The following is a 27,369-nucleotide window of genomic DNA, read 5'->3' on the forward strand; positions in this document are numbered from 1 at the left end:
GATGGACTGCGATCAGAGCAAAATATACACACATCTTCAGCGACAACTAATGCGCAAATAACCCTCAAATTGTGAAAAATTCCAAACAATTCAAGAATGCAGTTTTCTGTTCAACATGATCAATCACTTCTTCCATTTGTTGTTTATTGACAAACCAAAAGTTGCCTCATTTGTGTCCATAAATGATGTGGAACTGTATCTGTAAAGACACAGACTGTCCTGTGTGTTTGTGCTGGTAGAATAGATGAAGGGATTGTTTCATGAGCAATATGCCTCATAAAGATTTCAGTGAACTTTGATTTCAGTGTTTCTTTATTTTCAATGTCTGCTTTGCTCTGAAATCAGCATGACACTGAGCTCCGGTAGGTACGACGAAGTTAAAGACTCAATTGCAAATCTGTTGACATGGAAATACAACCAAATGTCGTGTCTTTTACCTGAAACTACATCTCCATGGTCTGAGGAGGTCAGTATTCAGTGTGTTTTGGTGAACAGTGAAAAGCATGCTTACATCTGGTGCTACACTGTAGTGTTGGATCACTGATCTGTAGCATGGAAACATATGAACAAGACACAAACTAGGCAAATTTGACTAGATTAGCTCGAGCAGTTGGATTTGTGGTCTGTTTCTACTCTTAGTTTGTAAAAGTAAACGCTGATTTCATGATGCAATGAAGATTTGCTCCAAAGACAACAAACGTGCCACCAGTGAGGCTTTTCTGTGTGTTCTTACATGAAAATGGACGTTTGATTCGACCACTGGTATCGCCCCTTACCTCACCACATAAACTTTTAATCAATTGAATTGTGTAACTGAAACATTTTAATCCAGTCCTCTAATGGCATGTATGTTGAGAATGTGTTTTTGTTTTAAATCCATCTGTTCATCCTGAGTCTATTCAGAGCATTTTATTCATATCAGGACAAATCAGACAAATTCAGTATGAGTACGACCAAAGAAAGTTTCTGCTCTTCCTACTCCAACATGTAGCTTTTATTTCCATTTTTCGCCTCATGTACACACATCAAAACTGCTTTTAATCGATGCATTTTGATACCATGTGACGCAACAAAGAAAGGTTCCCCGAGCATCCATCTGTCCTTTCTCCGTCAGCGCTCATCCTTTGGAGGGCCGCGGGCCTAGAGCCGATCCGAGCGGACATATGGCGAGAGGCGGGGACAGCTCTGGACGGGTCGATACTGCGCATCGTAACACAAAGACGTTTTTTTTTCATGCCGTAACTATACTGTTGCATTCATTCACATGTTTAAGACGAAAAACGACTATCTTTTGTGCGTAAAAAGACACAATAGTGGACCGGAAGAGGCGTTCCAACGTTTCAAGCTAGTCTGTCGTCACAGCGCGTTCTCTATAAATACCGCCGCGTTCTTCCCCCTCCACCATCTTGAGATTAGCGTATTGTTGAAGTTGTAAAGCCTCAACTCATCGCTCTTCAGAAACATGTCTGACCAGCTTTGTAAACTTTTCGTCGGTGGACTAAACGTGGACACCGACGACGATGGCCTGCGCAAGCATTTCGAGCAGTACGGTACGCTTACCGACTGCGTTGTCGTTGTGAACAAGCAGCTGCAGCGGTCCCGCTGTTTCGGCTTTGTAACCTACTCGACACCAGAGGAGGCCGACGCAGCAATGGCGGCCAGGCCGCACACCGTCGACGGCAACGCGGTCGAGGTGAAGCGGGCCGTGGCAAGAGAGGACGCGAACAAGCCAGAGGCCCTCGCAAAAGTGAAGAAAATCTTCGTTGGAGGCCTGAAAGACGACATTGAAGATGAGCATCTTACTGAATACTTCTCCCAGTACGGTCAAATTGAGAAGGCCGAAGTCATCTCCGAGAAGGACAGTGGAAAGAAGAGGGGGTTCGGCTTTGTTTACTTCACCGATCACGACGCAGCCGACAAGGCGGTTGTGGTGAAGTTCCACACAGTCAACGGACACAAAGTTGAGGTCAAGAAGGCCCTGACCAAGCAGGAGATGCAAGCGGCCAACAGAACCGGTATGGCGCCGAGAGGCAGACCGGGTAGAGGCGGAAGGGGGAATCAAAATGGCTACGGCAGCAGGGACTACGGCGGAAACTACAACTACGGAAATGGCGGAGGCTACAACTGTGGCAGCTACGGAGGGTATGGCGGACCATATGGGGGTGGCTACGGAGACCAGGGAAGTGGCTACGGAGGTGGAAACGGCTACAATGAGTTCGGCAGCGGCTACGGCCAGCACTCTTCTGCTTACGGTCCCATGAAAGGGCCGCCCTTCCAAAGGAGCGCTGCGCCTTACACCAGAGGCGGCGGCGGTGGCGGCTACCCAAGGGGGGGCTACGGTGGCGGCTACTAAGTGAGAGACTGCGCAATGGAAAAATCACCCCACCCCCGCCATAGATTACCTCCAGACGGGATTTGGACGCTCAACTCAGTCAGTAATGGGCCGTCTGCCGTGAAACCCAACAACGGCAGAGATACGGACAGAGACCCCCCTAATCATAATGAAGACCTCAAAAACCCAAACAGGTAGGAAGGTCACTTCCCAGAAAACCTGATTATAACGAACAGCTGTTGTTCAACTAGGACACGTAAAAAAAAATGAAGAATAAAACCACAGTGGTCCCTTTTTATGTACCCACGCTGAGGGCGTGTAGTTGTCGTTCAGAGTATTTTTTATTTGCGTTCACTCGGTCCAATCTCGATGTAGGATTGTTTTCTGATTATCCTGATTACCCATTTAAGCAATTAGATTTTGTTTTCTGGAGTAAAATTAGTGTGATTTCATGTATGAGGATGAGAAAGCATGTTTTGTGGTTTTTTTGGATTTCATAGCTGTCTGAAACATCAATTTTGTATAATTATTTACTTGGGTCATTCAGCCAAGGCGAAACGTGATACTGCAGGATCCAGTTTCCTTGTTTCCTTCCCAGCATTGTACTCAAACTCTCCTCACGCATAGTAATAGTTTCTAAATATTGTTCATTTTTCATACCTGTAGCAATATCTAATGTATATTGTATACTTTCATGTCTGGAGAACAAAACCTACTGTTAAACCACCTTGGTATGCTTATGTATGTTCATTTTAAATAAAACGTTATACCACTTAGCTTAGTTATTTTACTTATTTAACCAGGCTTCCTCAAGTTCATCCACAGGTTTTATAAGTGACATCACCTTGTCGATCTTTAGTTACATGGCATCTTTCCCACAGTATATGCCCTTACACTCACAGGTGGGTGAAATGGTTACAGAAATGGTTGTAGTCTACCCACAGCCAATGCATGTAGGCATGTAGGGTTTGACCTTGTTGTAAAATTATGTGGTTTTTAGACATTGCTAACATTATATATCTTTTCTTTTTACATATTTGAATACATATAATTATGTGGACATGAGGGCTCTGATATTTATCTTTGATTATTCCTACATTTAGGTGTTCTTACTCGTATTCCAGTAGGCTATCCCAGCCAAAATAGCCGTAGCAGTTTGTTTTAGGCTACATCAGGACCCTGTTGATTACCTGGGGTCGATTGTGATAGGAGTCTGAAATATCTCTTTAGGATATCCACATCCAGCAAACTAGGTATGTAAATCAACCTGTCTTCACTCTGTGTTGGTCAACCATGTTATAAGATTTCTTCATGAGATGGTGCACAAGTGTGCCATTATTTAATCTTAAACAACTTAACTGACACTTTATTCATAGTTCAATGCGTCTTATGTAGCTAATCTTAAATAAAAATAGGGGGGGTGGTTACTTAATTTGGTCTTTAATGAACTTTAAGTGGGTGGAATGGGGGCCCAAATTTTTGTTCCACCATTAAATACCGGAACAAGTAAATTGGTGTCTCACCCAGAAAACTTTGTTCTGTCCAGTTTCTCACTCTGTTTCTCTCCCATCTCCTCCAGGTTGCTACGGTAACCTGGGTAACATCACCCTGAGCACGATGGGGTGTGCGTCTTCACGCCATCGGGGGGACCGGAGAGTGGTTGTGCCTTCTCCCCCTCAGGTGAAGTCAGTTTTCACAAAGGATTCCCCAGTGTGGTCTAAATGCACTCGCAAGAGTCAAACATGGTTTTAACCTGAACAGGTTTGATGTAGATTTGGTGGGTTTGAAAGTTTGGGAGAATTTTGATAACACAGTGCCTTCAGTGCAATCGCAAGTGCTCTTTTCCCAATGACCAGCACTGAATGCCAACGGTGTACCTGTGGTTTGAGACCAAACACTCAACAACGCTCTTGTTTGCCGCTTAAAAATGAAGCATTGCCTCAGGTAACAACCTGATGACAGGTTAAAGTCTTGGTGTGGACATGAGTCCTAATAAGTCTCAGGATCTCACACATTTATTTTTAGACCAGTGGCTCAAGTGCTGATAACCTGGGAGAAAGAGTGTGCACTTTGGGCACCGTGGGTTTCAAAATATAATAAATATTTATGATTATAATGTTTGTCTTGTGTTTTTTATAGTTTATAGCAGAGTTTTTTATATATATAAATTCGACAAACATGAGGCTGTGTGTGAGGTTGGTCACAATATGGCTGTATTTTTTCCACTTAAGCGATACCTGAAATAAAACCGGTGGAGATAAACATTCTTGGGTGTATACGTGAGTGTAGACCTCCTAGGACCACCTGATGTATACTTATACTGAGTGTTGTCTGCAGACTTTCAAGACAAGGAACAGTGATGGAGAGCAGCACCATGCCTCTTACACCAGTGTAATCAGGAAGTACAAGCACTGGTGTGCAAGTCACAGGGTGCCGACATATCCAGCACCTGCAGGGCTCCTGTGATATTAAGCTGGCAAATTTTTTGTACAACACTTTTGGACTTTGCATTATGTACTTCCTGTTATTTTACCATTAACCTCGATGGAAACAGGGTAAGCTGTTGTCCTGTTAAACTCATTATTGCAGTTTCAGTCTACATGAACCTCTATGGAGCTTGGTTCACAATGCCTATAGATGAACTATGACTGATGCATCACAATACTGAACTATTGTGTTGATCTGAGGATGACTTTGCCCTTCATTACAATGCACTTCTGCATTTGAAGGCACCGTGAGGTGTCACAGAATATCATGTAAGTTAAGAGGTTGGTCATATGACTCAAGTTAATGCAAGAAGAAATTTATCTGTAGATTCTTTGAACAGGCTCTGAAGGCTCGAATAAAGACCTTGTCCTTGACCTTGTGGGGTTTTTTTTAATAACAATTACATTTTTTTTTTCCAAGTTAAAAGCTCAGTGGCAGACCAGAATGCGTATGCAAGAGCCAAATATTCAAGTCTATGTTGTGTTTTTGTTATTGATTTTAGGTCTTTGAGTCAACTGGTCAGAATGTTGCTCAGTACATAAAATTGAATGCACCTGTTGGTGAGGTGTGTGTTTTTAGATCTGTGGGTTTTTATTAGCAACTTAAAATTGTGCCGCCAACTGAGCAGCAAGGATCGTTGAAAAATCATCAATCATGATGGGTCATGATCATGAGTGACCATGATGGCTGATGAAAGTGAAAGAGTTTTACTTTTGTTCTCTTACTTTTTTAGGATGGAAGATTTCTGGCCATCCTGTAGGAAAAGGAAACATCTGTTGTGTTGGCCGTGCTTTTTATGACTCTACAATAAATTACATATTTTTATACACCAAGTGAATTGTTATGTTACTTTTTTACACTGAGGATAGTTTGGTTTCATCTGTCCTCTGGTGATACCTGTCACGAAGGGGTCAGAAATAAGGGTGTGAACGGAGGGTCACAGTGTTGGATGTACGTTTTGCAGAGGTGGTGAAGCCAAAGATACAAACATGTTGGAGTCACACAAAATCTGATCTGAGTACGTTTTCAAGTCTTTGGACTACTGTAACGCTTGTCCTCTTCAAATGTCACCTCTACCTGTGTCTCCCATTTACAGCCTCCGTGGTTTCTGAATCTTGATGTGCACTGCACACGTATTGTGGCGGTTTTAAAGGTGTGCCTCCTCGAGGTCAGATGTGTTGAGTGCATTACTCCTAAAACATTTTCAAAGCAGATGTGAAATCCTGCATTGTTTGCATCCACGTCAAAGAGGAGGTGAGTGCAGGATCTAGTGCTAAATATAAAACAGATGACGAGAAAAAACGACACTGCAGCTTTCTTGGTGACAAGAAGCCCCCCAGTAAAAGCTATGAGGACGAGGGCGAGTTGAAACATGCGTGAATGCCCTGAACCAGGCTGCAGAAGCACCTTTTCAGCAGCCTGTGGGATGGAGATAAGTTTCGTTTACTGAGAAAAGTCTGATTTCAGCTGACCTAAACCCACGAGATGTATGTCTTTTTGTAGACCTAAGTGGGTCAGCACTTTATCAGTATATTAAAAATAATAATTATGCGTAATTCGCAGTTGGAGCAGTTCTCTGAAGTGATAATAGGTAGACGACCTCAGTCTAACACTGAAGCACTGTGAACATTTTGTTGGTCCGTCCTGGAGGACGGATCCTCCTCAGGTGTCTTTTGTTGTTGTTATATAGATTAACTCGACCTCCTAAAGCATGATTATTTAGCTGTTGTTTGAACATGAAAATAACTGCGTGTTACAACTTCTAAGCAGAGATCTGAGAGCACTAATCCGTCATACAGCCACAGAATAGCATATATGAAACAACTGTATAGGCTATCAAAGCAACCAAACTGTGCTAGGCGTAATTTGATGTTGGTTTTGGATTCTTGCAACGGGTGCAAGACCAGAGTGACCCACTCCCCCATTTTAAGTCTATAAATATTTAGCTAGAGGACATTATGTTAAAGTTGAAGCACCTGTTTTGTTTTTTTTTTTTAAGAGGTTAATGTTTAAAAACCGCTTCTTTCGAAATGTTATTGAATCTTGGTCTAAACTGTAGTGACCTGTAATTCTGTTCAAAATCCCAATCTCGTGAAATGCCGATTTCTGGTGTATTAGAAGAAAATGAGGACTTTACAAAGTCCAAGGCCTCATGGCTGTTGTATTTCGATGGTCATTCTCTATGCCGTGTAGTTGTATGGGTGATTGTACCGAAGCAACAATAATACAAGATAAGGGGAGTAATCGGGTCATATCTTTATTGATGTACGTTTGTACTGCAATAGAATAAAACCAACGACTACAAAGGTCGAATTTCACGCTTCCCTTTCTCCTCAGCATTTGAAATTAAAATTTCCGACGCAACTTTAAGGCAACAGCAACGTGAATCAAATTGACCAATCAGGGATAACTACGTCTTACGAAGGCAAGTGAGTCAAACAGCCCGCCCTGACGTTGTTCATTGAAGAAGAAGGACGGACTGCCTGCGGTCCGTGGAAGAAATTCGATCATGTCTACTAAACTGACCAAGCTTTTTGTCGGTGGGCTAAATGTGGAGACCAAAGAAGATGGAGTACGCAAGTATTTTGAACAGTACGGGACGCTCGACGACTGCGTTGTGGTCAGAAACCAGCAATTCAATCGGTCCCGCTGTTTCGGCTTCATCACCTACTCTACACCGGAGGAGGCCGACGCAGCAATGGCGGCTAACCCACATGTCGTCGAAGGCCACAACGTGGAATTGAAAAGGGCCATATCACGAGAGGATGCTAACAACCCAGATATCCTCGCCAATGTAAAGAAAATTTTCGTCGGCGGCGTGAAAGACCACATCGAGGAGGACAACCTGATCGAGTACTTCTCCCAGTTCGGTGTGGTGGAGAAAGCCGAGATCATCTCTGACAAGCAGACGGGCAGGAAGCGAGGCTTCGGCTTTGTCTTCTTCGAGGACACCGACTCCGCCACCAAAGCGGTGCTGACCAAATACCACACCATCAACGGGAACAAGGTGGAAGTGAAGAAAGCTCTGACCAAGCAGGAGATGTCTACGGGTGGCCGAGGAGGACGGGGTCGAGGAAGAGGGATGCATAGCTATGGCGGCGGAAGAGGAGGCGGCGGCTACGGAGGAGGCTACGGCGGCAATTACGGAGGCAGTTACGGAGGCGGCTACGGCTATGGCGGGGGTTACAACGGCGGCGGAGGAGGATACGGTGGATATGGGGGATACGACGACTACGATAGCCAGATGGGGGGTGGATACAGTAATGGTGACTTTGGGGACGGCTACGGACACCAGCACTCCAGTTATGGTGCAATGAAGGGGGGCAACTATTCCTACAGGAGCGGGGCTCCTTACAACAGAGGCGGCGGCGGCGGAGGCGGCGGTGGATACGGCAGGGGTGGCGGATATAGCGGTGGCTATTAGTGGCTCCACCAAGTTTTGAGATGTTCATGGGGAAAATTGTGATTACAGTGAACTTGAATTTACATGCGCGCACACACACATTTATAACACAAAGCCCAGTTGGGGTGAGGGGTCAGAGCAGTGCCCGTCACCCACAAGAATGAATGAGACTGTCCTCTGGATCCTGGCTCCCCCGGACCCCATCTGTCCCTTATTCCACACATTCTGTACTTTACTACTAAGAGCGGTGAATTATTGAATTGTACTTTTGTTATTTCGGGGTCAGACTTGTTTTGAACCATTTGTAAAGCCGTATTCAATGTCAGTCACTGCTTCTCAACTCAGAATTGACTTTGTTTGTCTTGCAAAACTGTTATTTTTGCATCATGAACTCAGGGTTTTAAGTGAAGTTGGTGGCAGTGTCGGGCAGCTTTGGGACTCGATTGCTTGAGTTTCTTGATCTTAAACGCACGTGACATTTTTTCTTTTTTTTTTTTTTGTTTTATTATTTTAGACCTGGACTGTTTTGTCACATGTAAAATACTTTTTCCACCCGTCCCATTACAGGCTTTTGTTTAGATTAAAACTGTTTGAAATCCATGTGTTCGGTTCACCCCTATGTTTATTCTGCTGATATTAAAGTTTTTAATGTTTTGAAAATCCTTATCTCGCAGTCTTAATTCAAATCACGTAAGGTCACATTTCACCTGCCTCCTTGTATCCATTTACAACCTTGAAAATCCAGTTCATCAAGCTGCCAGCAGGAGGGAGCATTGCGTGTAAATTCCTGCTTTTCCAGTTACATCGGCCATTTTCTACCGGGAAAGAGTCTGGTGGTGTGCACTACAGCTGCAGTGAATATGAGCATCATTTGTATGGCAATTTAGATGCGATGAACTAATTGGAAAAAATACTATTTTTACATTTGAAGTCCAGTTAAATTCACTGGTGCCCAGTTAGGTTTTTTAAGGCAATCCGGACGTTGTAATTAATGTCTTAAACCTTAGAATATGCAGGTTTCAGCTAAAAGTTGGAAATTTCCCCTTTTCCCAGGAAATGCAATAGTTAGCTTTATAAACACACACACACACACACACACACAAAGGTTAAACTACACTATTCTTGAAGGGGATCCAGTGAAAACTGCAGTTACTCTTTTGGACTTATGTTTGTTGGGATGTCTCTCTGAATGAATGAATGAAATAAAGGTTCGAGATTTGTCACACACACACTTTTCTTTTGTGGAGATTGATTTTATGAGTATGATCACAACATTGTTGCTTTTGTGGAAAACCGACGGCTCTCTGGATTCAGGGACTATTTGGAGAAAGAGGCGTGAGCTCTCACTCCGACCGTATTTCTGGGTACGAAAACGTCCAGAAGCAAGGATTTTCTCTGGTGCACACCTAAAAACATACTACATATTCTATGGCTTCATTTTTTAATCTTTATGCCATCAAGCTGTCCCAAACGTGTATGTCTGATTTACATTCACTTTTAAAGGCAACACAAAGTAAATTCGTGTAACACTTTCCAGTAACACGACTATTCAAAGTGCTGTACGCCAGACATAAAAAGGCATTAAGACGTCATACGTGTACATTGGGTTTAATTTAACAATTGCCAAATTATCCGATATGTATCCAAATTTAGATCTCACTTTTGACAGATGTAAACTGTCTCCATCAGCTTTGATTCACAGACTTTGGTCGTTCTCTGATGTTCTCAACTTCTGTGGTTGTCTTTAAATTTCTGAGTGATGCTTATAACATACATGCTGGCCACATGTCTTAACCCTGCGTGGCCTACGGATATTTACAGTAGTCTTGCATATGTTTGCCTGTTATCTTATTTTCGTTGACCTAATTGGTAAAATCTTAACCGCCTCCTTCTCATGCCAACTGATTGAAAGTCATGTTTCATTTTAGAGCTGAAATAATAGTTATATAATATACAAATAACCAAGTTGTCAAATAATCTGCAGCTATTTTAGTAATTTGTCAAGAAGGTCATTTTCCCCAGCAACAACACAAATCATTCATTTGTCCCAGCATATTCATTTTCTGCTTTTCTGTGTTAAATCATTGTAAACTGAATGTGATACATATTGGACTATTGGTCGAACAAAAAAAAAAAGAAAAAAAAGAAAGACATTTGAAGACATGAACTTGGGCTTTAGGAGTTCAGAACACTTCATTTTCACACACTGTTTTCAGATCATTTACAGACCAAACGATTAGTCTGGAAGATAATAAGCCAATTAATTGATAACTACGAAAGTTGCAGGCCTATATTATTTGAAATTAGATAACGATCTGAATAAAAAGTGACTAATAGGTCCCGTAATAGCTGTCCCGTAGGCTAACACATTATTTCAATGCGTATCAGTGATTTATGTGCTTTTATATTGTAGTTCTTATGGTTTTTTATTTCATATTATTATCATGTCATATGTATTGCTGTAGCCTGTTGGGAAGGGAGAGATTTGGGGTACTTTTTGTGTGTAATTTGGAAAATTCAACAAATAAAACAATAATCACAAAGACAGACTACATTCTATGAGCCAGACGTTTGGCAATAGATACTACACTGCATGTGTCTGTGCATTTTTGAAGCTGCGGAGTGATTCGTCGTGTTAATAGACGATCTGTGAACGGCTGGACGGCGCTCATGCCTGCTGGTATCTGACTCCGTGAGGATGGACGGTGTGTCGTTGGGGTGAGTTAGTTGAGCGATGGGGATTATTTTGTTAAGCTGAGGTCCACGCTGTTTCTGCATCTGTTGTATAACATTTAACCCCGCATGATCCAACGACCATAAATCCAACACAGACGGTACCAAGAGCTTTCTGCTAGCACACCAACTCAAGCTAGCCTTGTTGACTAGTTAGCTTCGGTAAGTTAGCTAGCATCGTTTGGCTGCCCGGCTGGAGCAGTTACGTTGCTAACCAAACTCCAAGTTAACATGTAGACATTTGGAAACTGTCTCAAAGTCGTTGCTTACAGGCAGTGAGCTGAGTGTGGACTGGCTCCCAGAAGTGGTTCTTTTCACTCAGTGATTTATGGCAGGTAACAGCAGCTATCATAAGCTTGTGTTAGCAATGAAGTTAAATGATTAGCAATGCTAAGAGCTAGCCAGCCTGTTAACTTGACGCTCAGCAAACTCAAAGCAAACATCATTTACTGCTGAACTCTGTATGATTTTTGGACAAAAAAGAGGCCAGCTTTCTGTAAATCGTCAGAGTTACGAATGTACACTGATTAGTTTACGGACTTGCGCTGTTGAGTCTTGAAAGAAGATAATAATCCTGTCACTTGTAACTGCGGCATCGTTATTTCCTCACAGTTTTTTTTAGTCGCCTGTGGAGAAAATATGGGCCATTGTAGTAAGTCAAGATAACATGCAGTGCTGCATGCATGTGAAATACTAAAAACCAACGAAATGCCCCGTTCGATCAGATGTGGATGTGGATGATGTCACATTTTTTTGTTTACTTCCTGCCACCTGCTCTCAGGTGAGTGCAGACTGGTCATAGGTATTCTATCATGTTTGGATTCCACGTGGTTTAGACCACACAGAGGTCAGGCTGGTCTATGAAACACTGGGTTTATGGTTGCAAGTCATGGTTATTTTCGTTGTCGATTAATCTATCAATTATTTTCTCCATTAATTGATTAGTAGTTTGGTCTATAACATGTCAGATAATGGCGAGAAATGTCAAACGGTGTGTCCCAAAGCCCAAGATGACACCCTAAACTGTCTTGTTTTGTCCACAACGTCCACAAAGACACTTAGTTTACTGTCATAGACGAGTAAAGAAACCAGAAGAGGCACATGTTTAAGAAGCTGGGATCAGATAAGTTTTTTCTTAATAAATAACATCAATTGATTTAATATCAAAATAGTTGGTGACTAATTTAATAGTTGACAACTAATTGATTAATTGTTGCTGCTCTGATTGGGTTAACAAGAAATGTTTTTGTTTTTCCACACTTTTGTGTACCTGTGTGAGGAGGACATAAAGCACAAGTTTGCCAATTTTCTGTATTTTTCTCATTGTCAATTGTCCTTTTTTTAAAAACTCATTTGTGACCAGCCTGTCATAGAAACAGATGTGTTTGGAGCTGAGAGCCACTGACAGGACAGAGACTGTTAAGTGTTGGGCTAATATAATTTTGATTTTGGTCTTTTCATGGTATTTGTTGACCAGAGGAAGAATATAAAATCAAAAGCCTAATCTTTTAAGTCCCCATGATTAAGAATATGATTTGAAGGATCTGGGTCAATGAATACTGTCAGGCCATTATCTTGAATACAGCAGAGGTCCTCAGTCAGGAAGGCGTGCTCGAATGGTAATTTAGCACATCAGGAAAATGACATCCATTAGTTTAATGCGTTGGCTTTACAAATAAGGTATCTGTAGTTTGGTGATGTGATCAAATCTTATATATGTTTTTTAAATAGGTGTATGTCATTTTATTTCATGTTAACGATGCACTGATCCAAACTTTTCTCCCCTGTGCTGATTTCAGTAACTCAAATCATGCATGCAACCATGCAACTGAGGAAACACTTTGAATGAAGATTATGATGGACATTTTGCATTATTTTCTGACATTTTATGGACTAAACACTTCATTGATGAATCAAGAAAATAATCATTAGATTACTCAATAATAAAAGTAATTGTTAGTAGCAGCCATAGACAAAAGTCATGCAACTCTACTGTGTTTGAAGTCAGGTGAGGCAGGTGTGACGCCCCTGTGTGATTTTCTACTGGAGAAAAATCCACTAGATTGAAATGAATTAACCGAGAAAAGATCGAACTCAGACTATGGCGTCCACACTGTGCAGCAGCATCTGAGTTCCATGACAACCAAAGCAGATTACCATGAAGAACCAAGGATTATTAAAGGAGGATCGGTCAGTGGCGTCATGCAAGCATTCAGAAATAGCTTGCACTGGCAAACAGTGAGGCATGCTCAGAGATCGCTTCTCTTATGGTTTCACTGGGGAATAACTAAAACAGAGACATGCTGGACACTTACTGAACGGCCTTTTCTGTGGTGGAGCACAGCAATGACAAAACAAGTATGTTTAAAGAACTACTGTTTTCCGTTAGGCTGCCCCTGTCCCATCCTCTTTTAACAACCTTAGAGATGAACTAACTAACTGTTGGGCCACCGTTTATCTCCAATGATCCAGACACTGCCTCTCATGTCTCACCAGTCTGGTGGCCACACCGGCCTCACCACGTCCAAACTGCACCACGGATTCAGAGGAGGACACGGTGAATGGAGGGATGCACACCTTCAACCAGACGCACATGAGGAAGGCTTTCCAGATCATGAACGACCTGAGGAGGTGTGTGTTGCTGGCAGCGTCGAAGGCTCTCAGTGAAAAGCAACACATGCAGTGTACAGAAGCTCAGAGGCTGATGGTTGTATGCGTAATAGTGTGTTAGATATTTGGATTTTTTTGACAGTAATGAAGGTAAATACAGGGCTGCAGTCACCCAGTCCTGCATGCATTTGTGAACGCCTATATTTCATTCGTGGTTGTCAGCACAAAGGGAAAAGACTGTCAGACTAGACAGGTTACGATTAGTGTGCCATTGCTGCCTGACGGTGGTATTTAAACACTGAATCTCCAACTGCATGAAATTCATTTATTCTATAAGAAAATTCTAAGTGAAACCTTTTCGATTTAACACCTTAAGTGGCACATTCGCTGGCAGCCGTCCTGTCTATACGTGACTTTCCCTCTTCCTGGCTCCTGTATGCGTGTTTATTTTTACACAGCAGTTACCACACTTGAATAAATAAGATCAGAATTAGCACCTTCCTCTCTCTCTCTCTGTTACTCCTCGTACTTCAGTAAAAAAATGCTGTGTGACGTCCAGCTGGTGGCGGGGAGCGTCGAAGTGCCAGCTCACAGGGTGGTCCTGGCGTCCTGTAGCCCCTACTTCTGTGCCATGTTCACAGGTACACACACACATTGTCTGCGCTTGGTGTCGTGTCTTGATGTGTGTGTGCGTGTGCTGGCGTGTGCTTAACTGTGTGATTTTTTTTTTTATAGGTGACATGAGTGAGAGCAAAGCCCATCAGGTGGAGATCAGGGAGGTGGACGGACAGACCCTGAGAAAACTGGTTGACTACATCTACACAGCTGAGATAGAGGTCACTGAGGACAACGTGCAGGTGAGAGTGTGTTTACGAAGAGGGAGAGCGAGGAGGAAGGGAGCGAGAGCGAGTGAAAAAGTGTTTTCCTGTTTTTACTTGGCGTTTTTTCTTTTTTCTTCTGTTATGGTGGCTTTCACCTCGGCTCCAAGTCTGCTTTTGCTTTAAAAACATTGGCGTTGTGTATTAACAGCAGAAGCAGAGTTGGTGGGATTTTAAACCTCCTCTCATCGTTTATCCTGCAAGGCTTTTTGAGTGTCAACACGTCGCCCTCTCAGGTCTTGCTCTCCTCTGTTGGAGGGTTTCAGTCTTGAAGTTAAAGTTGAAAAGCTCACAGTTTTTCACAGATTTACAGTTTGGATAATCAACTTGACTCGCCATTATTTCCTGGAACGTTTGTCTACTTCATTTTCCACTGCAGACAGTGATCCCTCAAAACTTTGTGGTTGATGTTGAGGGAGCTTGCTTATTTAAAAATGAAGGTTTTGTGCAGGTGATGAAAAAGAAAGTACCTGCTGCCAGGTACTATCCAAAAAGGAAAGAGCGAGTAGAGTCGAGCTGAGCTGAGGGGTCCCAATGTTGATGAACTTATTTTTATTTCCTTTTTCTTACTTTATAAGATGTCAGTGTTTTTGTTTGTCACATGGGACTTTGTCCACTTGAGGCCCGATGGCTTTAACTCTTTGGTTTACATTGCAGACTGTCCAAAATGAGCCTGCCTGAGGAGCAGACGTGTATCACAAGACATGTAAGAGCTGCTAATGGCGGTGAGCTGTGCTCTGCTGTGAAAGCGCCGGATTGAGCTCTTGTTTATCTCAGCGGCGTTGACGTTTGGTCGCTGCATGGCTCTGGTGGCAGGGTAGAATAAATGCAGCGGGATCAAGCTGCAGGCAGGATACTTCCTCTGATTATTAGCACAGGAAGTGTGCATGGAGAGAGGCAGGAAATCCTCCCACTGTTAGCAGCGTGCCTGTCTGATTGGCTCACTCTTGAATGTGTGACGTGTGTTTGTTTTGACTGTTGGCTCATGTTCAGTAAAAGATTGCCTTTACTCTTAATTTCTCGTGTGTTTTCACTGTAAAGTAGTTGTGTTGTTTGTGCTGCCCTCATTCCTCTGTGTGTGTGTGTGTGTGTGTGTGTGTGTGTTGGGGTGTCACAGCTGCTGTCAGCACAGGTTCAGTAGGCCTGATGCTCCCTTTGACAGGACTCAAGGCTTCAGGGCAGCTGTTCACAGAAAACAGAGGCAGTAACGATACCCACTCAGAGGATGAGCGAGTGTGTCGACAGGAAGGTGTCGAGGCCGACTGAGACTGTGTCACTGACCTAGTTAAGTTGATACGTGGGGATGCTGCAGAGGGTATCTTTGCCTGATCGCATCGTGCTTTCAGCAGTACACTGCCCGCCTGCCTGACAAGAAAAGCAGCCCTGAGGTTGGCGCATGCAGGGTGCGCATCGCAACACGACGTCCTCCGGTGAGGTCCCGTGTCGGCCAGCACATGCAGAGCCACCCGCTCCCAGTCAGTTACTCTGCAACGTGAGCGCTGTGCTGTATTTCTGTTTTTTACCTTATGGTCGCTGTGACAAAATCTTTGCTGTCATGAAAACTTTTCAGAGTTGTAAAATCCTGTATGTGTGTTACTCAAACCAGCCTCCTTGGATTGTACTTCATTGTCGCACCGGCACTGAAAAGACGGCACGCCTCCATCAGCTCAGCTCCTCGCCTTGTTTTAAAGCAGAGCTGGATTATAATGGCTGTAAGGCTAATCAATAGTGACAGAATCGGGTATCTCAGTGCTTTTCGTGAAATCCCCTTTAAAGATCCCTGCAGAAATAATGTTTCTCAGCATGATGAAATGTCCGATTGACATTTAATCTCATATCACAGTGTCAATATTAGTATTTTTTGCCTTTCTCTTGCAGGCAAATTCAGCTGATTTTGCTGTGCTTTCAGGGGCTGTTATATTGCAGCTAACACATATCCCTGTCTGTCCGCGTCATGGTGAAAGGCCAGATGGAGGAGCTTGCGGGGACGTGCGGTGGTGAAACTGGAGCGATGGCCAAAGAACACACCTCACAAAACCTCACAATCAGCGACATTACGCTGTAGACGCTGATGAGGGTGTTTTTAGGTGTTGTAAATGAACAAAGCTGCGTGTAAATTGCAACAAATTTGCTTGTTCAGCCGGTACGCTTTAGAGATCAAAGCCAAATCCAGGACTTTGTTTTGCTTGCAGGCTCACTATTTTCCTTGTGGAAACAATCGAGAAAATTGATTTAATTTAAAATATTCTGCTACGTAAAGACAAACTGACTGAGTGGGGGCCAAGGTGATGTGCACAGTGGTTAATGCTTAGCTCGTTGGCCAGCATGGTAACTGTTTGGCAGGTTGGTTGTGTGGCTGGTTTGTTAATTAACAAACTAACTGAGCGTCCAGCAACATTGTTGAAGTAATGAGTTGTTCACACAGAGAATAGATGTCAGGGTAAACAGCTCACTGGCTTCCAGCTATGAAATGTTCCTAAGTGTTTGGTCAGAGGTGGTAAACCGTTGTGCTCTGCCACGTTATTTTAAAACACGTCTGGCATGTTTGAATTTGTAGGATGACCCAGAATGTGAGTTTTCTATTGACTTTATGTGTCATCGCAGGTTCTGCTGCCAGCAGCCAGCCTCCTCCAGCTGATGGATGTTCGTCAGGTTTGTTGTGAGTTCCTGCAGTCTCAGCTCCACCCCACCAACTGTCTGGGCATCAGAGCCTTTGCTGACCTGCACACATGTACGCAGCTTCTCAACCAGTCCCACGCATACGCCGGTAAGCTTCTCCATGTTCACACCGCAAGTCGTGAGTCATCTTTACCACGGTGTGTGCGTATGTGTGGTATGTGATGGTACTTTTATGTAATACAGTGTTGCGTAGTTTCACCAGCCCTGAAAAATGCTGAAATCTTCTGAAGATGCTGCCGAGGCGTCCGAGTGTCACGGCTTAATCGTGTAAATGTTGTTAGATGCTGAAAAGGACATCATCTTTTCAGCATAAGCATGACATTGGGCAGTGTGTCTATGCAACCCTGGTTCCAGCCCTGTTTGTGTTGTGTGTAACCCTGCATGTTTGTGTCTCTCAGAGCAGCATTTCTCTGAGGTGGTGCAGGGAGAGGAGTTTCTGGGCCTTTCTCTGCAGCAGGTGTGCAGCCTCATCTCCAGCGACAAGCTCACCGTTTCCACAGAGGAGAAGGTAAGAGAGCACAGAATACACCCACACTTCAGCCTTTTTATCAACATCGTCCCTTTTCTTGTGGGTGAAAACATATGTGAGACGATGGCTGCAGGAAAAGGGACGAGGCTCCTCGGTACTAACTGCTGGGAGCTGAGAAATATCTACAGCTGTGCTATAGACGTGTCCTCGCAGCGCTCCCCGTGTCTGATTAGCTCACCTTGGCTGGCAGCGGGTGTATTCCAGATGATGGAGTGTCTGTCTGCTGTTAGACTGTCAACAGGAAGAGTCTGAGGGAGCATCTGTGTGTCATCCTGCTGTCAGAGCAGCAGCAGTCAAGGCGACCGCTGGTTCAGTCAGACAGACACAGAGGGAGCTGTCATACTCTGTATTCATGTTGTTTATATATGCATCTGGAGAAACAATCACTCACCTTGTAGTCACACATACATAGAAATAAACTCTGACATAGTCATTTTTATTTCATTACATACATTATTTGAGTGAAACCACATTCAAACGGATCGTGAATTATTTAATCAACTGACGTGAAGCTGCCAGTTATGCTGCCATTACAGCTATTTTTTAATGTCATTTCATTGAATTTTTAAATCTTTTTCCCAAATGAGAGACACCGTAGCGGACACAGTGACTCTGAATTACAGCTTGGAGGCTTTTTTGATTTAACTTGCATTGTATTACATATTATACATGTGGCTCTTCTTGGCCTGTGTGAGTCTGAAGTGGACAGACCTCCCACTGTGAGTCAATGGTTTCCAGTTTGAATCCAGGAAGAGTCTGGAGAGCTGTCGAGTAATGGTCCTATTTCGTCTAACTGCCGTCGTTGCCGTCCCTTTGTCCAGAGCAGGAGGGGCACTCAGCCCCCCGTTTGCACGAGTGGAGCTGCTCCACAGGCCAACAGGGCGTGATCGAATGTGAATGTGTGTAAATCAATGAATATAAAGTAGTAGATTTTTAGGTACGAAGAGAACAAAAGTCTGCCACCTGCGTTATGGCCGACCTCCTGCTGGGAGCGAGCGATGGTGGTGGGTCACTATGAAGGAACACAGAATATACTGCTTTAACATCAGTTCACACAATCAGTGAGTCACATCGTCAAAACTGTGGGACGCGTCAGATCATTGAAGAGTGTTTGAAACTCTCTCTTCAAAGCTTTCCCACGTCAGAATTGGTGGGGGGCAGCTAAGAGAGTTTGACTTAAGTGTAAAGCTCATCGTTTCCTCTTGGTTTCAGCCGCACACATCTCTCAGTTTGAACAGTTCACCTCCTCTCTGAGCCTGTCGTGTTTCCTCCCTCGCCGCGGTCTGACTCTGCTCTCCATCTCTCAGGTGTTTGAGGCGATGATATCTTGGATCAAGCACGATAAACCAGCTCGTCTGGAGTACATGCCCAAACTGATGGAGCATGTCAGACTTCCACTGCTGTCCAGGGATTACCTGGTGCAGGTAAAGAAAATCTCTGCTCTGCTCTGCTCTCTCTACATTTTCACATTTTTTCTGTTTCACCCCTCACTTCCCTCATCCCCCATGTTGTGCATTTTGCTCTGATAAAATATGTTGCTTGCAGGGCTGCATGTTAACTGTTTTGCAAGTTGCAAGTGCAAGTTCATCACTTAAACAAGCATGTGACTGGGAAAGGACATTAATGTTGCATCCAGACATTAAGTTCTTCATTTCTTCCTCGCAGGCTTGTTTGGGGTTTTGGTTTTGGCTGATGACTTGAAAATAACGCCTTTGTTCGTACAGTAGATGACACATTGTGAGGCTTTCCGTTGTTAAATCTTGGTGTCTTGAAAAGTATGTTTACGTTCATTGTCAGTGTTATTTTCACTTCCATGGGCCTCAGTGCCTGAACTGAAACCAACTGGGTAGATGTGGTAATAATCCACTGTTTGCTCTTGTGTATACTGTACATTGCTCAGTATTTTCCCAAGCTCACCGCCACAATCAGTGTGTTTTACACATGGCTTCCATAATTGGAGTAGGGGATTAGAGAAACTGGATTTCCCCAGGTAGATCTCTCTGCCATGTATACAAGAAACCGGGTTTCTAGTCTGCTTCAAGACAGACGCACACAGAAAGAAAGGCAGTGCGTCGTGTCCTCTGTCTCTGCTGTAGGGGAGGAATTTGGTTACTGACCCGCTGCATGTATACAGAGGTGTACAGTAACCGGTAGCTGCAGTGCATGCAGATGCGTTCTCCCATTACCCACCTCCGATGCTAACTCAACTCTAAATGCACTGTATGACAGAGTCCTGTGTCATTTTGTTGTTTGGTAAATAAAGGTGAGATTTGCTGAAATGTGGTCCCTGTTTCAGATTGTGGAGGAAGAGGCTTTGATAAAGAACAACAACACCTGCAAAGATTTTCTCATCGAAGCGATGAAGTATCACCTGCTTCCAGCCGAGCAGCGGCACCTCATCAAGACAGACCGGACCCGACCGCGAACCCCTATCAGCATCCCAAAAGTACACACACACACACACACACACACACACACACACACACACACACACACTCCACCACTCAAAAAGAAGAGCAAGTAGCCCTTAATACAACACACACACATATTTAGCTTGGACAAAGCAGCTGTATGTTTATCTATATGTATTCTTTTGTGAACTTGCTGTAATTCAAACGGCTAACACTGACTGTGTGCGCGTACAGGTGATGATCGTGGTGGGCGGTCAGGCTCCGAAGGCGATCCGCAGTGTGGAGTGTTACGACTTCCAGGAGGATCGATGGTACCAAGTAGCCGACCTTCCATCGAGACGCTGCCGGGCAGGTCAGCCCCTGATTTGACCGTGCTTTGTCAAATCTGACTGTAGTCTTGTGTGATAATTGTACTTTCACTTCATTTCTTTTACTTACTTAACTCTTATCCAGACACTGGAAACAATTGAGGTTTATTGGTGGTTGACAAACAGCTGGTTTTGCTTCCACTTCTCAACCTGTACTTCTTCTACTCCTTTTTATTACAGCCACGCAGAGCTTAGCCTGTACCGCCAACTTCTGACAAAACTATGGCTTATGCAGCCGACTTTAATCGCTCCAAACCATTGGATGGAAACCTAATTTTTTTTCTTTTTGCGACGTGTGAAAAGTTTGTTCCAAATTTGCCTGATAATTACTTGGAAACACAACTATTCTGGATTTTACACTGTCAGCGATGTGTCTCAAGGTGTCGTAAGTCTAATGTTGAGGCTGCGTTCTGACCCGTTCATGTATTAGAAAATCTTGATGTCCCTGAATGCGCCAGTAATTCTTGCACCTGCTTTACCAAACAGCAGTAACACAAGTTTGGTTCATCTGCATGATGTGAGATTCAAGTCTCTGCAGTTGTAACTGTTGACTATCTGAAAGGTGGGAAACTAATCTGAAATCTGAGCCGTGAGACTGTGTTTGGACGCAAGCAGTCAAAAAAAATAAAGATTATAATCCTTCATTTGGCCTTCACGCATTTCATCCCGTGTGTGTCCAGGTGTGGTTTCCATGGCAGGTCGTGTGTATGCAGTCGGGGGGTTCAACAGTTCGCTGCGGGAGCGAACAGTGGACGTGTACGACGGGGTCAGAGACCAGTGGAGTGCGGTGGCCAGCATGCAGGAGAGACGCAGTACTCTGGGAGCTGCTGTGTTGGCGGATTTGCTCTACGCCGTGGGGGGCTTTAACGGAAGTATAGGTATACACACACACACACACACACACACACTGAAAGGCAGCATTTCTCATCCACTGTAAATACATGTTTCTTCTACACTGGTCTGGAAAAAAAGCATTTGAAATCACAATCACAACTCATGGTTAAAAATAGATGTTGTGTAATTCTGTATTTTGTGCAAGACTGAAGCTTAGTGAGGCCTTGATTACGTCAGGTAAATTATTTGGGCCCTTTAATGAGATAACATGCTGTCAACAGGATCTTTAACTAGTATGTGGAGATGAGGTTGCACATCTACCAAGCTGTCCATTAATTTTTCCCTCCCTTCCCTCCCCAACACACCCATCACACCGCTTCCCACACAGGTTAGTACACTTGGGAGGCACTGGGAAAATATTGTGACGTTAATGAGATTCTCTAATTACAGAACAAAAGCTGACTGAAAATATACATTCAGTTAAAAGCTGGATGCAAAAGAGTAAACACAAATCAACAGTGTGTGAGGAGAAAGTTCAGGGGAGGAAACAGGTGACGGAGCTGCTCGTGCTGATGTAGTTACACCCTCTGTGTTTTTCAAACCTATTTTTTCCCATCTGGCTTTGTGTCATCATCTGGATAATTACCTCAGGAGGGTGAGCAGAATTTAAGCACTGCCTACTCACAGTGTTAGCAGTAAACACAGCTCACATGGGAGCCATTTTCTTCTCTTCACACGTCCACCGGCTGGATGCAAAACACAGCGAAACACCTACAGATGGATCAACACACATGCAGTCTTATTCCAACCTGTTTATGTTGTTCTCTAATTTGTTTGCCTTTCTGCTCGTTTCTCTTTTGCATCTCTCTCCCCGCGCATCAGGGCTGTCCACCGTCGAAGCCTACAATTATAAAACCAACGAGTGGATGTATGTGGCCTCCATGAACACACGACGCAGCAGTGTGGGCGTCGGGGTGGTCGATGGTAAGTGTGTGTGACCTCCTGTGCTGCTTCAATGAAAAGCCACAATTCGGATGCCACCTGTTTAATGACTGTGTGTGTGTGTGTGTGTGTGTGTGTGTGTGTGTGTCTTCAGGTAAGTTATATGCAGTAGGAGGTTACGATGGAGCATCTCGACAGTGTCTCAGTACGGTGGAGGAGTACGACCCCGTCACTGATCAGTGGTGCTACGTAGCTGACATGAGCACACGGCGCAGTGGAGCAGGTACACACACACACACACACACACACACACACACTCACAGTATATTCTCCATAATACACACAGAGAGCAGCAAAACAATACACAACAATAAAGCTGTACCCTATATATAGATCAAGATTACCTCCACCAGTTGATTGGAGTAAGCCTTACAGGGACAGTACATGCTGTATCATAGTTAATGATGCAGTATGTACCAACAGGTTCCTATGGAACAACAGCACCACCCGGTGGAGATAGTCTGCAATTGAACAAGCAAAAAAATCAAGAAAGAACAACGAATACAATTTGTTGCAGTGATAAAAGTGACTGTGCTCACGTTAACAGCATGAAGAAAAGGTTCCACCGTCTTGTAAAAAAAAAAAAAAAAAGTTTTAAATGCATATTAAAATCTAAATTCTGGTCTCATGACACCACTGCAACAGTCGTCTCTGCTCACACTGATACTTCACTTTGAGTTGTATTTATTTATCTGTCATCTATCCGCATGTGTTCAGGGGTGGGTGTGTTGGGCGGTCAGCTGTATGCAGCAGGAGGACATGACGGTCCTCTGGTGAGGAAGAGCGTCGAGGTGTACGACCCGCAGACCAACACGTGGAGACTGGTCTGTGACATGAACATGTGCCGGCGAAACGCAGGTCAGCTGACACTCAGCATCCACCAACAAGCTTCTGCACAGAGGTGGACTGTAGACTGGACAGGATCATGTGCAACACTCTCAGGTCTTTGTGTGTATGTGTGTAAATATGCATGTTTGGATTTGTCACGCTCTGTCCTCAAGGTGTCTGTGCCATTAACGGGCTGCTGTACGTGATTGGAGGGGACGACGGGTCGTGTAACCTCTCCTCTGTAGAGTTTTACAACCCGGCCACAGACAAGTGGAGCCTCATTCCCACCAACATGAGCAATGGACGCAGCTATGCTGGTAAGTCTGATGACAACATGCAGAAAATAAGGATTCACAATTTACCTTTTTAAGTAGCTGTTTCATCCCCTCTTTCATTTTCTCACTCCTACAGGAGTCGCAGTGATTGACAAGCCGCTATGACTAGAGGCCTCCCACAGCATCAGCTCTGCGTCGGCAGCCGGTTTCACAGTGACCTTCACTGACGTCTGAAGCTCAACAGGCAAACGGAGAAGTAACGCCTGAGATAAAACACTGTCCAAATAACGGACGGGACGCCTCAGTCCTCAGCTGACTTAATGATCCAGGATGCATCTGAGGAGTTTTTTGGCGGTAAACCACAGCCTGATTTTGTTGCTCTGTCCGAGCCGTTTCCATTAGCGAGATCCTGACTTTAAGGAGACTGTTGCACTGGATGAGAAGCAACAGTCACAGGATGAAGGGTTTATAAGGACTCTGTCTTGGTGAGTTGTTCAAATGCCAAGCACATAAGTGGCTGTATCAGCTGACATAAGACTCACTCAGACGCTCATGTCGGAAAGACTTGGACTTTTGGAAAGAACTGACGTAGGTGGGCCTAGCGGAGTGCTGTGGAGGCAGCGCTCATGTGAGGGACCAAATCAAACCTGGGAAACTGAATTCCGAGGTTTCACCTGGGAACGCCACGGGAAGCATTGTTATTTTTAATCACGAGACTTGCCACAGAATATGAATCAGCTTATGGCAACTATCTGCCCAGCTTGATTTTAAGAGATGAACCAGGTTGTTCGGTTCCCATCGGCAGGTCCAGATAGCTGCGGCGTAGTGGAGGTGTCGTGTGGTTTGTGTGGAGTGTATTTGTTGTCAACCCAGAGGCCTGGACCTCGAGAGCCAGAAGATAATTTAAAGAATGTAGAAAACATCTTATATGCAAATCAGTTATCATATTTAATATTTTTGAGATTGTTTTTAAAGAGGTTAAAAATCCATGCTGTGGCTTTAGACACGGCCAGTTGATCTGATCCGACACGGTAGGACCTGATTCTGCTGTCGACACACTACTGATGCACTGATCACTTGCACTGACTGATGCAGACCGACAGGTTGGCTGTCTGACTCACTGATCGGCCGGCCCGGATGTCGGCCCGTCTCTCCGACTGACCAGCTGGACGGCTGACCTGCTGTCAGACAGACGGCCGCTCAGCTGTCCGTCTCTGTTACTGATCGTGGGAGCATTTAAACGCACCGCTTGAAGGCCAATAATTTCATCCGAAATTGTAAAAAAAAGTGCCAGCTCAGATGATCAGAGTAATGCTGGAGTCACATGGTGTTTTTATCTCTTTGTGACAAACTGAAAGGATGAATTCTTTCTGCTCGTTGTCTAAGGGAGTGTGTCAAAATGCACTGCAGAAACTGAACTGAAATCTCATGTAAAGATGCAGGTTTAAGATTTTCTATTTATTGTTTGGGACAATTGATCACAGCATTTATTCATGTCAGAGTGAGGTTCTCATTTCTTTTCCTCGGCCTTGGTTACACTTGTGCTCTGCTCATTCAAATGATGGTGAGTATATTTTAGGTGTAGTTCTTGAGCTGACTGACTGGTGCCATAGCTTTGAAGAAGAGAGATTCAGAGAAGCTGTTTTACAGAAGCTCTCCTCAGCCAGCCTTTCACTTCTGCCTGCAGTCTCCCAGAAATCATGGAGTAACTGGATACGATCAGCTGTCACGACAAAAAGTGCACAGAACACTTCAAAGACCATACTGTTGTTTTTGTATGACACCCGCCCCTTTCATGTTACGCACATTTAGACTGATTCATGTGTTTCTCGTGTCTTCCAGGAAGTTGGTTTCAGCTCATGTGATTACAGTGTAAAACTCAACTTAGAGCGACTTGAAACTCTTGATTGCAGGTAAATGGCATAGTTTGTGTGGTGCGTTCATGTGTCTGCGAGTGGGAGGTGCACACAGCTGTAACTGCTGAGTCCACCTGAGCACAGTCGGTATTGCGGCGTGAGCGAGCGAGCGTGGAGAGATGTTAGCAGCCTCTCGTGTTTTGGCAGGAACATTTCAAGTCCTGTGCTCTTCTTTAAAGCCGCTCCTGCATTCATTCATTCATTCAGTCACTTTTTCCTACATTTTAGACACAATACTGTCTCTAGTAACCAATACTGACACTAAAGAATCATCTGCACTTTCTGTCACTCATCATAAGGTAGCATTGTGTCAAAGGTCATACATGGGATTGTTTTCATAGTAAAAAATGAGAGCACGCGTCACCAGCACTGCTCTTTCATTCCACTGTGGGGACTTTTGAGGGCACTGTATGGAGCGTAAATTGCACACAGAGAATTCAACACTTAAATGAATTAATAAATAAATAATGCACTTAGCAGCAAATAAGGTGTGAATTCAAGCACAGCCTTGAGTGTCGAAGCCTCCCATCAGCATCTGAACCTACCAGAGGGAAAGCTGTTGCTCTTAACACTCTGTACTCTCTTAGCTGCATTACTGCTCCTTAACATTAAGAGCTACTCGGCTCACTCGCAGGTGTCATCTATCTGAATCAAAGTCAAGTCTCTTATCAGTTGACGTCCACATTGTTCTGAGTAAAATGGAAACCAGTGGCTGCCTGGATTGTAGGAAACATGCATTTTCGGTCTAAAAACACTTTTACAACAATCAACAGTACGTTTTAACTATATGCAGTTTGATGTTTGGGCTAAAACATCCAAAAACCACATCAGTGTGGTTCAGGTTCAAAGTTCATTCTCGATCTTGACAAACTGTCACCTCAAGGTCCATTTAGTAGCTGCTCTGGAGCTTTTGACCATATTACACGGCCCTCATCAGTCGCTTAAGTTTGCTGAATTATCTTGGAGCACATTCAGGACTTCTCCCCCACGTTGACTTCAGCGTTTCACTCTGAACCTCAGCCGTTGAAGACTTGGTCGAAAGCTCCGGAAGAGCCTCTAAATGGACCTGGGAGTGAGATTTTGTCAAGAGGTGTGGTCCTTGAGGTTTTCAGATGAATAATGTTCTTACTAAGCGCAGATGTTATATTTTTAATATCAGAAACTGTGGGTGTTGTGAACTTGACCGTTGATATTGTGAGTATTGAGGTGTGTGCGTGGGAGATCATGTGGTTTGTGAAGTTGAAGCTTGTGCACTGTACTTACAGGTGATATGTAAACCTTCAGACTTGAAATCATTAACACAAATACTAAGCAGGCTTTCTTTGCAAAAAAAAAAAAAAAATGCTCTAAACCGACTTGTGCTGCTTTGTCTGAAATTGTAAAAATATGCATTTAGGATGTTTTATATGAAGTGAACTTCCAGTTTCTTGCACACAAAAGCTGAGTTTGTGTTGAAAGGACAGAGTAACATTGAAAGCAGGGAGCTGGATTTGATTTGGACTCTTTGAACAGGATTTCTTCTGTCGAGTTTATTGTCTCTTCATCGGGGCCTTCGTGTGGATGTGAACAGAAGCAGTACATTGACACAGATTGTTAACGTCGGCCTCTTGTGTCACCTTTTGGCATCTCTGATACACTTTTATGAAACACTGTTGAGAAGAAAATGTTTGTTTGGAAAATATTGGTTAACAGTAGAGGAGTTTCATTACACAGAATAATATCCACTGTTATTCAAAAGTACACCTGATCTGCCAAGTTAACGATAGCACAAAATGCAATAAAAGTCATGGTGATATATGTGAAGGACAGTGGTAAACTTTATTTAAATCTTCACTGTGAATCCTCTGTGTACTATAATATTAGAAATTAGCAGTGTTGGAAAGTCTTCTTCTTCTTATAGGTTAGGATAAACTTTATTGACCATAAGCCACCCAGCACCATGTAAACTTCACCTTTACCAGCTGCAGTATTAAATCACACATTAATGCACTGATAATTATAATACAGCAATAAAATATTCTTACATGGGTCATAATGCATAATGAATACTAGAGTATATTTTGATGCTTATACGTACAACACTA

The 27,369-nt window shown here is 43.7% G+C and overlaps 3 protein-coding genes across 8 annotated transcripts; all 3 read left to right on the forward strand.

The window, feature by feature from the left end:
- The first annotated feature begins 287 nt into the window (after positions 1-287).
- LOC143326038 (heterogeneous nuclear ribonucleoprotein A0-like) lies at positions 288-5,653 on the forward strand. Of its 3 annotated transcripts, none has more exons than XM_076739503.1 (3): positions 288-2,526; positions 3,912-4,012; positions 4,670-5,653. In XM_076739503.1, the coding sequence occupies exon 1, from the start codon at positions 1,463-1,465 to the stop codon at positions 2,351-2,353; it is 891 nt and encodes a 296-aa protein (XP_076595618.1). In that variant the 5' UTR covers positions 288-1,462; the 3' UTR covers positions 2,354-2,526; positions 3,912-4,012; positions 4,670-5,653. The 3 variants fall into 3 exon arrangements, with proteins under 3 accessions (XP_076595618.1, XP_076595617.1, XP_076595615.1); XM_076739502.1 differs by having other exon boundaries at positions 5,553-5,653; XM_076739500.1 differs by having other exon boundaries at positions 3,912-5,653.
- A 1,610-nt stretch (positions 5,654-7,263) lies between these two features.
- LOC143326037 (heterogeneous nuclear ribonucleoprotein A0-like) lies at positions 7,264-8,884 on the forward strand. Its single transcript, XM_076739499.1, has one exon. It carries the CDS (start codon positions 7,329-7,331, stop codon positions 8,241-8,243), a length of 915 nt encoding a protein of 304 aa, XP_076595614.1. The 5' UTR covers positions 7,264-7,328; the 3' UTR covers positions 8,244-8,884.
- Positions 8,885-10,877: 1,993 nt separating this feature from the next.
- Positions 10,878-27,086, forward strand: klhl3 (kelch-like family member 3). 4 transcript variants are annotated; one of them, XM_076739142.1, is made up of 15 exons: positions 10,878-10,940; positions 13,452-13,586; positions 14,100-14,206; positions 14,301-14,422; positions 17,048-17,210; positions 17,521-17,630; positions 18,959-19,075; positions 19,948-20,097; positions 20,297-20,414; positions 21,111-21,308; positions 22,147-22,248; positions 22,361-22,489; positions 22,984-23,124; positions 23,268-23,411; positions 23,506-27,086. In XM_076739142.1, the coding sequence occupies exons 1-15, from the start codon at positions 10,921-10,923 to the stop codon at positions 23,532-23,534; spliced, it is 1,785 nt and encodes a 594-aa protein (XP_076595257.1). In that variant the 5' UTR covers positions 10,878-10,920; the 3' UTR covers positions 23,535-27,086. The 4 variants fall into 4 exon arrangements, with proteins under 4 accessions (XP_076595257.1, XP_076595260.1, XP_076595256.1 ...); XM_076739145.1 differs by having other exon boundaries at positions 10,889-10,940; positions 13,428-13,586; XM_076739141.1 differs by lacking the exon at positions 10,878-10,940 and adding an exon at positions 11,556-11,736.
- Positions 27,087-27,369: the final 283 nt, after the last annotated feature.

Source organism: Chaetodon auriga, chromosome 9 (assembly GCF_051107435.1).
Source record: "Chaetodon auriga isolate fChaAug3 chromosome 9, fChaAug3.hap1, whole genome shotgun sequence".
Lineage (NCBI taxonomy): Eukaryota > Metazoa > Chordata > Actinopteri > Chaetodontiformes > Chaetodontidae > Chaetodon > Chaetodon auriga.